Consider the following 17,469-nt stretch of genomic DNA (forward strand, 5'->3'; position numbering starts at 1 on the left):
TAGATTTGTTGAGCTCACTATCGATGTCGAGTTCTTGAGCTCACTATCGACGTTGACTTGTTGAGCTCACTATCAGCGTAGTTGTTGAGCTCACTATCGACGTTGAGTTGTCGAGCTTACTATCAGCGTAGAGTTGTTGAGCTCACTATCGATGTCGAGTTCTTGAGCTCACTATCGACGTTGAGTTGTTGAGCTCACTATCAGCGTAGAGTTGTTGAGCTCACTATCGACGTTGAGTTGTTGAGCTTACTATCAGCGTAGAGTTGTTGAGCTTACTATCAGCGTAGAGTTGTTGAGCCCACTATCGATGTCGAGTTGTTGAGCTCACTATCAGCGTAGAGTTGTTGAGCTCACTATCGACGTCGAGTTGTGGAGCTCACTATCAGCATAGAGTTGTTGAGCTCACTATCGATGTCGAGTTGTTGAGCTCACTATCAGCGTAAAGTTGTTGAGCTCACTATCAGCATAGAGTTGTTGAGCTCACTATCGATGTCAAGTTGTCGAGCTTACCATCGATGTCGAGTTGTGAAGCTCACTATCAGTGTAGAGTTGTTGAGCTCACTATCGATGTCGAGTTGTTGAGCTCACTATCAGCGTAGAGTTGTTGAGCTCACTATCGATGTCGAGTTGTTGAGCTCACTACCAGCGTAGAGTTGTTGAGCTCACTATCGACGTCGAGTTGTGAAGCTCACTATCAGTGTAGAGTTGTTGAGCTCACTATCAGCGTAGAGTTGTTGAGCTCACTATTGACGTCGAGTTGTGAAGCTCACTATCAGTGTAGAGTTGTTGAGCTCACTATCGATGTCGAGTTGTTGAGCTCACTATCAGCGTAGAGTTGTTGAGCTCACTATCAGCGTAGAGTTGTTGAGCTCACTATCGACGTTGAGTTGTTGAGCTTACTATCAGCGTAGAGTTGTTGAGCTCACTATCGATGTCGAGTTCTTGAGCTCACTATCGACGTTGAGTTGTTGAGCTCACTATCAGCGTAGAGTTATTGAGCTCACTATCGACGTTGAGTTGTTGAGCTTACTATCAGCGTAGAGTTGTTGAGCTTACTATCAGCGTAGAGTTGTTGAGCCCACTATCGATGTCGAGTTGTTGAGCTCACTATCAGCGTAGAGTTGTTGAGCTCACTATCGATGTCGAGTTGTTGAGCTCACTATCAGCGTAAAGTTGTTGAGCTCACTATCAGCATAGAGTTGTTGAGCTCACTATCGATGTCAAGTTATCGAGCTTACTATCGACGTCGAGTTGTGAAGCTCACTATCAGTGTAGAGTTGTTGAGCTCACTATCGATGTCGAGTTGTTGAGCTCACTATCAGCGTAAAGTTGTTGAGCTCACTATCGATGTCGAGTTGTTGAGCTCACTACCAGCGTAGAGTTGTTGAGCTCACTATCGACGTCGAGTTGTGAAGCTCACTATCAGTGTAGAGTTGTTGAGCTCACTATCAGCGTAGAGTTGTTGAGCTCACTATTGACGTCGAGTTGTGAAGCTCACTATCAGTGTAGAGTTGTTGAGCTCACTATCGATGTCGAGTTGTTGAGCTCACTATCAGCGTAGAGTTGTTGAGCTCACTATCAGCGTAGAGTTGTTGAGCTCACTATCGACGTCGAGTTGTTGAGCTTACTATCAGCGTAGAGTTGTTGAGCTCACTATTGATGTCGAGTTCTTGAGCTCACTATCGACGTTGAGTTGTTGAGCTCACTATCAGCGTAGAGTTGTTGAGCTCACTATCGACGTTGAGTTGTTGAGCTTACTATCAGCGTAGAGTTGTTGAGCTCACTATCGATGTCGAGTTCTTGAGCTCACTATCGACGTTGAGTTGTTGAGCTCACTATCAGCGTAGAGTTATTGAGCTCACTATAGACGTTGAGTTGTTGAGCTTACTATCGGCGTAGAGTTGTTGAGCTTACTATCAGCGTAGAGTTGTTGAGCCCACTATCGATGTCGAGTTGTTGAGCTCACTATCAGCGTAGAGTTGTTGAGCTCACTATCGACGTCGAGTTGTGGAGGCCACTATCAGCGTAGAGTTGTTGAGCTCACTATCGACGTTGAGTTGTTGAGCTTACTATCAGCAGAGAGTTGTTGAGCTCACTGTTGACGTTGAGTTGTTGAGCTTACTATCAGTGTAGAGTTGTTGAGCTCACTATCGATGTCAAGTTGTTGAGCTTACTTTCGACGTTGTGTTGTTGAGCTTATTATCAGCATAGAGTTGTTGAGCTCACTATCGATGTCGAGCTGTTGAGCTCACTGTCAGCATAGAGTTGTTGAGCTCACTATCGACGTCGAGTTGTGGAGCTTACCATCAGTGTAGAGTTGTTGAGCTTACTATCAACATTGAGTTGTTGAGCTTACTATCAGCGTAGAGTTGTTGAGCTCACTATCGACGTTGAGTTGTTGAGCTTACTATCAGCATTGAGTTGTTGAGCTTACTATCAGCGTAGAGTTGTTGAGCTCACTATCGATATCAAGTTGTTGAGCTCACTATCAGCGTAGAGTTTTTGAGCTCATGATTGACGTAGAGTTGATGAGCTTACTATCAGTACTGATTTCTTGAGCTTACTATCAGCATTGAGTTGTTGAGCTTACTATCAGTGTAGAGTTGTTGAGCTCACTATCGACGTCGAGTTGTTGAGCTCACTATCAGCATAGAGTTGTTGAGCTCACTATTGATGTCAAGTTGTTGAGCTCACTATCAGTGTAGAGTTGTTGAGCTCACAATCAATGTCAAGTTGTTGAGCTCACTATCAGCGTAGAGGTGTTGAGCTCACTATAGACGTTGAGTTGTTGATCTTACTATCACCATAGAGTTGTTGAGCTCAGTATCGATGTCAAGTTGTTGAGCTCACTATCAGCGTGGAGTTGTTGAGCTCACTATTGATGTCGAGTTGTTGAGCTTACTATCAGCATTGAGTTGTTGAGCTTACTATCAGCATAGAGTTGTTGAGCTCACTATCGACGTCAAGTTGTCGAGCTCACTATCAGCGTAGAGTTGTTGAGCTCACTATCGATGTCGAGTTGTTGAGCTCACTACCAGCGTAGAGTTGTTGAGCTCACTATCGATGTCGAGTTGTGAAGCTCACTATCAGTGTGGAGTTGTTGAGCTCACTATCAGCGTAGAGTTGTTGAGCTCACTAACGACGTCGAGTTGTGAAGCTCACTATCAGTGTAGAGTTGTTGAGCTCACTATCGATGTCGAGTTGTTGAGCTCACTATCAGCATAGAGTTGTTGAGCTCACTATCAGCGTAGAGTTGTTGAGCTCACTATCGACGTCGAGTTGTTGAGCTTACTATCAGCGTAGAGTTGTTGAGCTCACTATCGATGTCGAGTTCTTGAGCTCACTATCGACGTTGAGTTGTTGAGCTCACTATCAGCGTAGAGTTGTTGAACTCACTATCGACGTTGAGTTGTTGAGCTTACTATCAGCGTAGAGTTGTTGAGCTTACTATCAGCGTAGAGTTGTTGAGCCCACTATCGATGTCGAGTTGTTGAGCTCACTATCAGTGTAGAGTTGTTGAGCTCACTATCGATGTCGAGTTGTTGAGCTCACTATCAGCGTAGAGTTGTTGAGCTCACTATCGATGTCGAGTTGTTGAGCTCACTACCAGCGTAGAGTTGTTGAGCTCACTATCGACGTCGAGTTGTGAAGCTCACTATCAGTGTAGAGTTGTTGAGCTCACTATCAGCGTAGAGTTGTTGAGCTCACTATTGACGTCGAGTTGTGAAGCTCACTATCAGTGTAGAGTTGTTGAGCTCACTATCGATGTCGAGTTGTTGAGCTCACTATCAGCGTAGAGTTGTTGAGCTCACTATCAGCGTAGAGTTGTTGAGCTCACTATCGACGTTGAGTTGTTGAGCTTACTATCAGCGTAGAGTTGTTGAGCTCACTATCGATGTCGAGTTCTTGAGCTCACTATCGACGTTGAGTTGTTGAGCTCACTATCAGCGTAGAGTTATTGAGCTCACTATCGACGTTGAGTTGTTGAGCTTACTATCAGCGTAGAGTTGTTGAGCTTACTATCAGCGTAGAGTTGTTGAGCCCACTATCGATGTCGAGTTGTTGAGCTCACTATCAGCGTAGAGTTGTTGAGCTCACTATCGATGTCGAGTTGTTGAGCTCACTATCAGCGTAAAGTTGTTGAGCTCACTATCAGCATAGAGTTGTTGAGCTCACTATCGATGTCAAGTTATCGAGCTTACTATCGACGTCGAGTTGTGAAGCTCACTATCAGTGTAGAGTTGTTGAGCTCACTATCGATGTCGAGTTGTTGAGCTCACTATCAGCGTAAAGTTGTTGAGCTCACTATCGATGTCGAGTTGTTGAGCTCACTACCAGCGTAGAGTTGTTGAGCTCACTATCGACGTCGAGTTGTGAAGCTCACTATCAGTGTAGAGTTGTTGAGCTCACTATCAGCGTAGAGTTGTTGAGCTCACTATTGACGTCGAGTTGTGAAGCTCACTATCAGTGTAGAGTTGTTGAGCTCACTATCGATGTCGAGTTGTTGAGCTCACTATCAGCGTAGAGTTGTTGAGCTCACTATCAGCGTAGAGTTGTTGAGCTCACTATCGACGTCGAGTTGTTGAGCTTACTATCAGCGTAGAGTTGTTGAGCTCACTATTGATGTCGAGTTCTTGAGCTCACTATCGACGTTGAGTTGTTGAGCTCACTATCAGCGTAGAGTTGTTGAGCTCACTATCGACGTTGAGTTGTTGAGCTTACTATCAGCGTAGAGTTGTTGAGCTCACTATCGATGTCGAGTTCTTGAGCTCACTATCGACGTTGAGTTGTTGAGCTCACTATCAGCGTAGAGTTATTGAGCTCACTATAGACGTTGAGTTGTTGAGCTTACTATCGGCGTAGAGTTGTTGAGCTTACTATCAGCGTAGAGTTGTTGAGCCCACTATCGATGTCGAGTTGTTGAGCTCACTATCAGCGTAGAGTTGTTGAGCTCACTATCGACGTCGAGTTGTGGAGGCCACTATCAGCGTAGAGTTGTTGAGCTCACTATCGACGTTGAGTTGTTGAGCTTACTATCAGCAGAGAGTTGTTGAGCTCACTGTTGACGTTGAGTTGTTGAGCTTACTATCAGTGTAGAGTTGTTGAGCTCACTATCGATGTCAAGTTGTTGAGCTTACTTTCGACGTTGTGTTGTTGAGCTTATTATCAGCATAGAGTTGTTGAGCTCACTATCGATGTCGAGCTGTTGAGCTCACTGTCAGCATAGAGTTGTTGAGCTCACTATCGACGTCGAGTTGTGGAGCTTACCATCAGTGTAGAGTTGTTGAGCTTACTATCAACATTGAGTTGTTGAGCTTACTATCAGCGTAGAGTTGTTGAGCTCACTATCGACGTTGAGTTGTTGAGCTTACTATCAGCATTGAGTTGTTGAGCTTACTATCAGCGTAGAGTTGTTGAGCTCACTATCGATATCAAGTTGTTGAGCTCACTATCAGCGTAGAGTTTTTGAGCTCATGATTGACGTAGAGTTGATGAGCTTACTATCAGTACTGATTTCTTGAGCTTACTATCAGCATTGAGTTGTTGAGCTTACTATCAGTGTAGAGTTGTTGAGCTCACTATCGACGTCGAGTTGTTGAGCTCACTATCAGCATAGAGTTGTTGAGCTCACTATTGATGTCAAGTTGTTGAGCTCACTATCAGTGTAGAGTTGTTGAGCTCACAATCAATGTCAAGTTGTTGAGCTCACTATCAGCGTAGAGGTGTTGAGCTCACTATAGACGTTGAGTTGTTGATCTTACTATCACCATAGAGTTGTTGAGCTCAGTATCGATGTCAAGTTGTTGAGCTCACTATCAGCGTGGAGTTGTTGAGCTCACTATTGATGTCGAGTTGTTGAGCTTACTATCAGCATTGAGTTGTTGAGCTTACTATCAGCATAGAGTTGTTGAGCTCACTATCGACGTCAAGTTGTCGAGCTCACTATCAGCGTAGAGTTGTTGAGCTCACTATCGATGTCGAGTTGTTGAGCTCACTACCAGCGTAGAGTTGTTGAGCTCACTATCGATGTCGAGTTGTGAAGCTCACTATCAGTGTGGAGTTGTTGAGCTCACTATCAGCGTAGAGTTGTTGAGCTCACTAACGACGTCGAGTTGTGAAGCTCACTATCAGTGTAGAGTTGTTGAGCTCACTATCGATGTCGAGTTGTTGAGCTCACTATCAGCATAGAGTTGTTGAGCTCACTATCAGCGTAGAGTTGTTGAGCTCACTATCGACGTCGAGTTGTTGAGCTTACTATCAGCGTAGAGTTGTTGAGCTCACTATCGATGTCGAGTTCTTGAGCTCACTATCGACGTTGAGTTGTTGAGCTCACTATCAGCGTAGAGTTGTTGAACTCACTATCGACGTTGAGTTGTTGAGCTTACTATCAGCGTAGAGTTGTTGAGCTCACTATCGATGTCGAGTTCTTGAGCTCACTATCGACGTTGAGTTGTTGAGCTCACTATCAGCGTAGAGTTATTGAGCTCACTATAGACGTTGAGTTGTTGAGCTTACTATCAGCGTAGAGTTGTTGAGCTTACTATCAGCGTAGAGTTGTTGAGCCCACTATCGATGTCGAGTTGTTGAGCTCACTATCAGCGTAGAGTTGTTGAGCTCACTATCGACGTCGAGTTGTGGAGGCCACTATCAGCGTAGAGTTGTTGAGCTCACTATCGACGTTGAGTTGTTGAGGTTACTATCAGCAGAGAGTTGTTGAGCTCACTGTTGACGTTGAGTTGTTGAGCTTACTATCAGTGTAGAGTTGTTGAGCTCACTATCGATGTCAAGTTGTTGAGCTTACTTTCGACGTTGTGTTGTTGAGCTTATTATCAGCATAGAGTTGTTGAGCTCACTATCGATGTCGAGCTGTTGAGCTCACTGTCAGCATAGAGTTGTTGAGCTCACTATCGACGTCGAGTTGTGGAGCTTACCATCAGTGTAGAGTTGTTGAGCTTACTATCAACATTGAGTTGTTGAGCTTACTATCAGCTTAGAGTTGTTGAGCTCACTATCGACGTTGAGTTGTTGAGCTTACTATCAGCATTGAGTTGTTGAGCTTACTATCAGCGTAGAGTTGTTGAGCTCACTATCGATATCAAGTTGTTGAGCTCACTATCAGCGTAGAGTTTTTGAGCTCATGATTGACGTAGAGTTGATGAGCTTACTATCAGTACTGATTTCTTGAGCTTACTATCAGCATTGAGTTGTTGAGCTTACTATCAGTGTAGAGTTGTTGAGCTCACTATCGACGTCGAGTTGTTGAGCTCACTATCAGCATAGAGTTGTTGAGCTCACTATTGATGTCAAGTTGTTGAGCTCACTATCAGTGTAGAGTTGTTGAGCTCACAATCAATGTCAAGTTGTTGAGCTCACTATCAGCGTAGAGGTGTTGAGCTCACTATAGACGTTGAGTTGTTGATCTTACTATCACCATAGAGTTGTTGAGCTCAGTATCGATGTCAAGTTGTTGAGCTCACTATCAGCGTGGAGTTGTTGAGCTCACTATTGATGTCGAGTTGTTGAGCTTACTATCAGCATTGAGTTGTTGAGCTTACTATCAGCATAGAGTTGTTGAGCTCACTATCGACGTCAAGTTGTCGAGCTTACTATCGACGCTGAGTTGTTGAGCTTACTATCAGCGTAGAGTTGTTGAGCTCACTATCGACGTTGAGTTGTTGAGCTTACTATCGACGTAGAGTTGTTGAGCTCACTATCGATGTCAAGTTGTCGAGCTTACTATCGACGTTGAGTTGTTGAGCTTACTATCAGCGTAGAGTTGTTGAGCTTACTATCGACGTAGAGTTGTTGAGCTTACTATCAGCATTGATTTGTTGATCTTGCTATCAGCGTTAAGTTGTTGAGCTCACTATCAGCATAGAGTTGTTGAGCTCACTATCGATGTCAAGTTGTCGAGCTCACTATCAACGTTGAATTGTTGAGCTTACTATCAGTGTAGAGTTGTTGAGCTTACTATCAGTGTAGAGTTGTTGACCTCACTATTGATATCAAGTTGTTGAGCTCACTATCGACGTAGAGTTGTGGAGCTCACTATCGACGTAGAGTTGTTGAGCTCACTATCAGCGTAGAGTTGTTGATCTTGCTATCAGCGTTAAGTTGTTGAGCTCACTATCAACATAGAGTTGTTGCGCTCGGTATCAATGTCTAGTTGCTGAGCTCATTGTCAACATCAAGTTGTTGAGCCCACTATCGACGTCGAGTTGTTGAGCTCACTATTGATGTCAAGTTGTCGAGCTTACTATCGACGTTGAGTTGTTGAGCTCACTATCAGCGTAGAGTTGTTGATCTTGCTATCAACGTTAAGTTGTTGAGCTCACTATCGACGTAGAGTTGTTGAGCTCACTATCAACGTAGAGTTGTTGAGCTCACTATCAGCGTAGAGTTGTTGATCTTGCTATCAGCGTTAAGTTGTTGAGCTCACTATCGACGTAGAGTTGTTAAGCTCACTATCGACGTAGAGTTGTTGAGCTCACTATCAGCGTAGAGTTGTTGATCTTGCTATCAGCGTTAAGTTGTTGAGCTCACTATCAGCATAGAGTTGTTGCGCTCGGTATCAATGTCTAGTTGCTGAGCTCATTGTCAACATCAAGTTGTTGAGCCCACTATCGACGTCGAGTTGTTGAGCTCACTATTGATGTCGGGTTGTTGAGCTCACTATTGATGTCGGGTTGTTGTGCTCACTGTCAACATTGAATTGTTGAGGTCACTATCGACATCGAGTTGGCAAACTCGCCGTTGACGTTGAGTGCAGTTGTCCAACTTGCTTTTGACATCGAATACAGTGGATCTCCTAGGGTCCAGGCAGTGGGTATTGGAGATCACTCCAAGGCTCTGTTCCCTTGATTTCTCTGACCAAGAATCAATTAGCTGCTCTAGCACAAAATCTTCAGAATTAGGTAAATGTGGGAACATTTTAGTTGTAACTTCATATTTTTTATGGAACAAAAAATAGATATTAAATGTGTTTAATTATAGAAGGAAATGTAGAAGAGAACAATGAGGAGCTGTATATTTTAGCGTTGTTTTTTTCAGACGGCTCTCTGTAATCGCTCTGGAAGCCAGAGACACGGCTACGAAGACCGATGACACATCCCATACTAGGCAGCCCTGTAATCACAGTAAACATGTCTGAGCCTTGTAAATATTTACAGTGGAGCGCAGCTTCAACACCTTATGTTCATGACAGGCTCAAAATGCTGTGAAAAATAAAACAAAAATATGGCATTTTTAAATCTGGGCAGAGGCTGACTAAGCAGAAGTCAAAAGCAGATGGGCTCACAAAAAAGGAAATATTTTCTAGGAGGCGTATAGGACCGCGGTCCAGGAATCGCACATCTGCCTAACCTGACATGGGATCGACTCTGCCCCGGAAGTAACATCATTTCACATTCGATACGAGAACGACTCCTATCTAGCCCCTTGGGGGGAAACATCCTTTACGACGCAACTTTTACCACGCAGTACCTTTACAACGCAGGATTTACAACGCAAGTCATTACAACGACTTGCGCTGGAGGGCGCTGTTGGATAGGGAATAGTTTAATTTACTATCCAAAACCTTCCCTACTATCCACGGGGACTGGAGTTGGAATAGTACATTAAACTATTCCACTATCCAGCGCCTCCCAAGGCAAGTCGTTGTAACGACTTGCGTTGTAAAACCTGCGTTGTAAAGGCATGCGTGGTAAAAGCATGCGTTATAATGACATACATCCCCCTTGGGTCTTTCCGAGAAAGGTGTTTCAGACAGAGAAAACTGACATGAGAAGGACCCTGCCACATCCCTACTCATCTTCCAAAGCCAGAAGCCTCAAAGACTCAACCTTTGACCGGGTATTTTAAGAGGTCTCCATGCCTGTGAATGACCCAGAAGCCTTGCGATTCGCAGCTGCTCATACATAACCGACCACAATAACCAACCGTAGAGCAGTCAGGGTTATCATTCAAGCCATGAGGTCAGCAACCATCCAGAACTCTCTTCGCTTGTCTTCAAGCCACAAATTACCCATAAAACTAAGCGCCCTACGCAAACCCAGCCGTGAGAAGGTCCTACAATACATCAAGAACAGTGTCTGCTGTGGCAAACCCAAGAGAAACGTAGGTTCCGACACCCAGAGCCTTGCTCAAATACAATAACTAACCCATAATCCAGCACCCAGACTCTTCTTCAAATATGAACAAATGACCTAGACCGCAACACACAGTCATCCAGACCAACCAACAAATAGCAAAAATCAGTTTATACTCCAACACCCAATCATCCTAAAAATGCTTAAAAAAACAGTCTGGGTCTCAAAACACCCTACTACAAAAACCAAACATCAGCCTAGGCTGCAACACCCAGACCTTTCTATAGACATCAAAAACCAACCCATTCACAACACCCATATGTATCTTAAAATATCAAAAACACCTCTAGTGAACACCCAGTTATTTCTTCTAATGCAAATATTTAACCCACACTGCACTTCCATGACAATCTTAAAAATCAGCCTTTGACCCAAAACTCAGAGCCTTTTTCTAATACCAAAGGTCCACCTTTGCTCCAATAACCAAAGTTTTCTTCAAATCCTACAAAGCACATTGTGATGCTACAGACCCTCTTTCAGTGACCATTTAGCAACCAATGCTTCAATATGCAGACCCTTCTTCGAAGAGCCATCTATCCTACGGTCTAACACCAGAGGGCAGACTTAATGATGTTTTACACGAGGTTTTCATCACAAAAGTGGCACAGGCCGGTATAAAGTGTTTATTTGGAATTTACTTAAGTTTTGAGCGGGAAAGTTGTCTTAAAGTTGCTCTGCTTTGCATTCCTTTGTATCAAGGGGACATTCTATGGGGCATATTTACAAAGGCTTATCGCCACAGGAACGTCACTTTTTGTGGTTGAAAGGTGTGTGCACTGCACCAGGCAGCCTGATAGTGCACCAGAAATAGTGATATATCTTGGTGGTAGATAATGGTGCTTTCCTACTCTTTTTCCCTCTCACGCAATGCAGTGCCGAAGCTTTCGTTGCTGCGATGCGTTGTATGAGTTTTTAGTAAATCAACCCCCAAGACCTTTGTTCAAATGCCAAAAATCATTCTACAGATGACAAACCCCAATGGTGCAACACCCAGATATTCCCTAACACATTTAGATTTAACCCAGGTGTCAACCTAGGAGGTATTAGTAGGGTGCACATATTTGTAACATAGGGTTGCTCCCTTCTTGCTCCTGGGCGGGTATGTAGTTGATGCACCCTATAAAGTCATACCCGAGCACCCTTCTTGTGCCATGAGGTGAATTCCCACTGATTTAAGAAATGCATTACGCAAGTCAGAATAGCATCTCAGGAAGTGCCTGGGGTGCTTGACCCTGGTCCTTTCTCAGTGCATCTCATTTGCCTATGAACAGGATGTCCCACCTCCGGAGTCTAGTGTAGACTTAGAAAAGTAGGATGAGTAACCTTGTCTGGAATATATAATGGAATATGTGATGTTATGCGGTTTTATAGTGGGCCCGAATCACAGAACTAACTTAAGACAAAATTCTAAACTTACTACTTTTGGTATTCACAGAAGTTAGGATTTTGTCTTAAGTTTGTCTTAAGATAAACTTAAGACAGACTTAAGACAGACTGAAGACAAACTTAAGACAGACTTAAGTTAGGATTTTGTCTTAAGTCTGTCTTAAGTCTGTCTTAAGTTTGTCTTAAGACAAACTTAAGACAAAATCCTAACTTCTGTGAATACCAAAAGTAGTAAGTTTAGGATTTTGTCTTAAGTTAGTTCTGTGAATCGGGCCCATAGTACAGAAACCTGAGCCCCTCAAGGCGCCTGAAGCCTCCAGAACCACTTGGCTCACTTCTCATCTTTATCAAAAGAAGAGCCTTGCACCCCGGTCCCCCAGACAAGGCCCCCAGGATGGATCCTCAGAGGGTGGCTATGAGCTAATTCCCGCCTCCTTTGATCAGGAAGACCATTGGCAAGGGGTAGGAAAGCATTCTTTTGTTTGTGGGGCCCTCCTCTCACAATCTCGGAATGTGAGTAATTTGTCTTGGCAGATTATTGTCTTGGACCAAAATTGTGAGCCACCACTCTTTTGGACTACACAGCAACAGCAACAACAACACACCAGCAGTACCTCAAACTTACAACAGGCCTCTTTTGCAAGATCCACAAAGATTTGCACCAGAGATCACCCGCAGTGTCTTCGATATGCTGAAAGACAAATAATTTGTTCCTGTACATTCAAAAGATGTTTGCAGTATCTCCAGATTTCTAATGGTCACAGGAATTCTCGAGGCATATGCCGCTTTTGTCTGGAAATATTAATACAGCAGAATAAACAAACACAAAGCAACATAAAAACAATTAGAGCATAACACAGCGCATTATATCTAAACAGTTAAAACAGAACACAACGCAAAAAAATCACGTTGCAATAATTGAGCACAAAAATAGAGCTGCGCAAAAAAAGAACAAAACCCATCATCACAACAGCAGAATGCCACACAACAAATAATCTCAACTGTTCAAGTCACACATTAACACCTCCAGAATCATTTTTTTCATAATACGGTGGTAAAGGTGTTTGCACCACGCACTGTCTTACCACCAGGGACACGAAACAGCGTAGTCAAAAACGTCTTGTGATCCAACCCCTGGTGTGAGTCTCGGGTGCTCAGGGCACAGAGTAAATCTTTGAGAAATGGACCCTTGATGTTATTTATTTATTTATGTATTTGTATAGCACACTAATACCCTGAGGCATCTGGGGCTTTAACCCGTTGCATGCTGGCGTCGGCCAACGGCCGTCGCGAGCACTACCTTCGGAGACCTCGGAAACCTCCGCACTGCGGTGGATTCTATGCCGCGGTAAAGGGGTTAAAGAGCAAGAAGGGGGTCTCACTTTCACCTCCTCCGTTGAAGATCTACTGCACTCTGTGCGGACTGGACTGCGAGAGGGGTAGGGTTGTTTTGGGGGTCCGCAGCAAAGGGAAGTCCAGGGTCCAGATTCACAAAGGTTTAGCGTCGGGTTATCATTACTATTTTTTTGCACACCTGATGCTAAACCTTTTTGGGGATTAACAAACCCTCGCTAATTGGTATTAGCGTTGGTTTGCACGGAAAAGTAACGCAAAAGCGTGAAAACCTGCTTTCAATTACTTTGCGTCAAGGGGACGTTAGATGGGTGGTACATGGGCGTTCTGAGGCAACCATCCACGCTTTTTGAAGCTAAACCCTATTTACTATTATTAGTCGACAGGGTTTAGCACCAAAAATTAACTCCACTGGAAAGCAAGTGTTAAAAGGAGAAATGTTTTTTGGAAGACTATGCAACTGTGCTGCACTGTACAGCACACATAGAAAGCAGGAAAATGGTTTAAACTTGTCTAGGCATAATATTTTATACAGGAAGGGTACCCTTCTTGCACAAAACATGTGGTAGATTCAGGCTCGCACCCTGGCACTATGGCGCTAAGGTGTGTCCCTAGGGCGTGGCAGCTGAAATCAGCGCCAGCGGTAGGAAGGGGAGGAGGGAGCCATATGTTTGCTCTCTCCCGCCACGCAATGCAGGGCTGACAGAGCCAGGCTGAGGCCACAGACGCATTCCACATATATACGTCAAGGGCTTAGCACACACTGGAGGAGCCAAGCTGAAGCGACAGACTTATTCCATATATGTACGTGAAGCCTAGCATATCCAACTGGAGCCAGGCTGAGGCCATTAGACTTAGTCCACATATGTACATGAAGGGCTTAGCACCCTGCAGGAGCCAGGCTGAGGCCACCAGACTCCTCCCACATACATACATGAAGGGCTTAGCACACTGGGGGCCCGATTCACGGAACTAACTTAAGACAAAATCCTAAACTTACTACCATTTCGGTATTCACAGAAGGCACTTACTCATTTTGGTATTCACAAAAGTTAGGAGTCCTAACTTTACTACTCCTAAACTGAGAAAAAATCCTAACTTTAAGACTTTTGGTATTCACAGAAGGCATTTAGGAGTCCTAAAGTTAGGACTCCTAACTTCTGTAAATACCGAAATGAGTAAGTGCCTTCTGTGAATACCAAAATGGTAGTAAGTTTAGGATTTTGTCTTAAGTTAGTTCTGTGAATCGGGTTCCAAATGAGCCAGGCTGAGGCCACCAGACTCATTCTACATACATACATGAAGGGCGTAGCACACACTGCAGGAGCCATACATACCTGTTCTTGTGCTGTCAGATCAGTGCTGAAGCTTGTCCAACACTTGTCTCTGCTTACTTCCGCAGGAGAGCTCCTTGACGGGCAGAGGGGGCTGGTCCCGTCCAACTTCGTGGACTTTGTTCAGAACGATGAGTTGCACGTGTCGGACTCTGCAGGGAGTGAGCATGACCAGAACTGCATCAACCACGTCGGCGTTGGTTCGCAGGACGAGAGCAGCGTGGAGCCGAAACCAGCAGGCTTCCAGGAGACCACCGCCATGAACAACGGCTCAGGGATGCTGGACGTCAACATTGACGAGATTGGAGAAGACATCGTGCCTTATCCTCGAAAAATCACCCTCATTAAACAACTTGCCAAAAGTGTGATTGTGGGATGGGAGCCCCCCGTTGTGCCACCCGGGTGGGGGGCGGTGAGGAGCTATAATGTCCTGGTGGACAAGGAAGTGCGGATGAGTGTGGACTTTGGAGGTAGAACTAAGGCTCTTATAGAAAAGCTTCACCTTGCCACCAACACCTGCCGGATATCCATCCAGAGCGTCACGGACCGTGGGCTCTCGGACGACCTTCAGTGCTCGCTGCTGGTCGGGAAGGATGTCATTGTTGGCCCTTCCCAACTCAAGATCCACAACGTCACCCAGGCGTCTGCCGAGCTCTCTTGGGTCCCCACCAACAGCAACTACAGCCACGTGATCTTCCTCAACGACGAGGAGTTTGACATTGTGAAGGCTGGTTGCTACCGCTATCAGTTCCTCAACTTGAAACCGGGTGGGGTCTACAAGGTGAAGCTGTTGGCCAAGCCCCACCAGATGCCCTGGCAGCTCCCTCTGGAGCAGAGGGAGAGGAAGGAGGCGTTCGTCGAGTTCTCCACACTGCCTGCAGGTATGAACTCATGTTGTTGTTTGATACTTGAGTGCGTGGTTCATCACACGCTTCCATCACTGTTGGGGATCACTTGTGGGTTAAAGTAGCGCCTATGCGTGGGAGTCATTCTTCACTCAATATTGGTGTCATCCATCCCCACCTTGCTTGGACTGCTGCCCCCAGGTGCCAAGACCACACTTAGAGATGGTCAAGATGAAACATCTGCTCTCTTACCCTGATGAAAAATATAGACTTGTCCCCTAAAAGCACCCATTGTATTATGTTAAAATAAGTCCCTCACACACCTGTGTTAACACTTCCAAAAAAGATGTGTTAACACTGGATCCCAGTAGCACCAATGGGTGATGTTTAGAATAGACCTGTCAGCATCTACTGTGTTTATTTTAGATCCCAACAGCATCAATGGGTGATGTTTGCATTAGATCCATCAGCAGATATCCTGCTGTGTTAACATAGGACCCCGTCAGCGCCAATGGGTGATGCTTACATTAGACCCTGTCAGCATATATCGTCTTGTCAGCAGACGTTGTGCAGTGATATCTTGAGACTCCTTTGAAAACCTATTGTGTTGTTCATGTTAGACTCACCAGCATCTATGGTGTTGTGTCAACATAGGAGTCCACAAGCATCTATTGTATCTGAACATGAGTCCATCAGTATCTATTGTGTTGTGTGAACATAGGAGTCCATCAGCGTTGATTGTGCTGTGTGAACATAGGCGTCCATCAGCGTTGATTGTGTTGTGTGAACATAGGCGTCCATCAGCATCTATTGTGTTGTGTCAACATAGGAGTCCATCAGCGTTGATTGTGCTGTGTGAACATAGGCGTCCATCAGCATCTATTGTGTTGTGTCAACATAGGAGTCCCTCAGCATGTTTTGCGTTGTCTTAACATAAGGGTCCATCAGCGTCTATTGTGTTGCCTTAATATAGGAAATATAGGACTCAGTCAACACATATTGTGTCATGTTCACATTGGTTAACGTCAGCATCTGTTTTCTTATGGTAGCATTAGTCTGTGTAAGCAGCTATTTGCTTGTATTTATAGTAAACCTCAACAACCACGTATTTTGTTGTGTTAACGTTCAATCTGAAAAAGCATCCACTGTGTTGTGCTTGCATTAGATCCTCTCGTGAGCTATTGGGCTTGTGTTACTGTTAGATTGGTGCTCGCGTCTGTTGCATTGTTAACATTGGACATTCACAGCATCGGGCGCATTGTGTAAACACTACACTCCGTCGCCACCAGTTGTGCTTTATTAGCATTAGATCCCATCAGCTCCAACCGTGTTGTGTTACCAACATTGGGCCCATGGTAGCATCTGTTGTCTTTAAATCGTACTCGATCTGCATCAACTGCATTGCGTTATTGTTAGACTCTGTCACAACCTGTTGTTAAACCTCCTCGGAATGAACTGTTTTGTGTAACATTAGACCTCATCAGGACCTGTTGTATTTACATACTACCCCATCTGCACCACCTGTGTTGTGTAACATTAGACCTCATCTGTTGTGTTCACATCTTACCTTACTTGCACCACCTGTGTTGTATTATGATTAGACCTCATCAGGGCCTGTTGTGTTCATATTCTGGCGGAATGCAGAACAAATCAAAACATTCACCCCAGTCAAGAGATCTGGGTTAAATACATCATTCTTTTGCTCACCATGCCACCCCCGTTTAGACCTGGCCATATGCAAATCACTCTTGACACTGTGCCTCATGGGAACAGTCCAGCCCGAACTGCCATGCCAGGTCCTCCCTGGGCCAGAAATAAGCATCCTGGGACAGGTTTCGGGGTTTCACCCCTCTTCAGCCAGGATAGCTTGACTCCAGTGGCATGGAGAGCACGGGACTCATGTCTGGGCATACCTTGTTAGAGTTGCAGTTAGGGTGAGAAAGCAAAAGACACACAATTGATGGACGGAATGCAGAACAAATCAAAACATTCACCCCCAGTCAAGAGATCTTGGTTAAATCCATCAATCTTTTGCTCACCATGCCACCCCAGTTTAGACCTGGCCATATGCAAATCAGTCTTGACCCTCTGCCTCATGGGAGCTTGATTCCAGCACCAGGTATTACCAGACGTGGGTCCTGGGCTCACTTTGCCACTGGAATCAAGCTATGTCGGCTGAAGAGGGGAGAAACCCCAAAACCGGCCCTAGGATGCTTCTTTCCGGTCCAGGGAGGACCTGGCTTGGCAGTTCGGGCTGGACTGTCCCCAAGAGTCCCAGGGTCAAGACTGATTTGCATATGGCCAGGTCTAAACTGGGGTAGCATGGTGAGCAAAAGAATGATGGATTAAACCCAGATCTGTGACTGATGGTGAATGTTTTGATTTGTTCTGCGTTCCATCCAT

The 17,469-nt window shown here is 44.8% G+C and overlaps 1 protein-coding gene across 1 annotated transcript in view; it reads left to right on the forward strand.

Moving 5' to 3' along the window:
• RIMBP2 (RIMS binding protein 2) overlaps positions 1–17,469 on the forward strand; it is a 1,305,415-nt gene that overhangs the window by 914,485 nt on the left and 373,461 nt on the right. Inside the window, exon 13 of the mRNA XM_078668014.1 lies at positions 14,290–15,102. Within this exon, the coding sequence (XP_078524140.1) occupies positions 14,290–15,102 (813 nt within the window). The remainder of the gene's footprint in view (positions 1–14,289; positions 15,103–17,469) is intronic.

This window comes from Lissotriton helveticus, chromosome 11 (genome assembly GCF_964261635.1).
Source record: "Lissotriton helveticus chromosome 11, aLisHel1.1, whole genome shotgun sequence".
Classification (NCBI taxonomy): domain Eukaryota; kingdom Metazoa; phylum Chordata; class Amphibia; order Caudata; family Salamandridae; genus Lissotriton; species Lissotriton helveticus.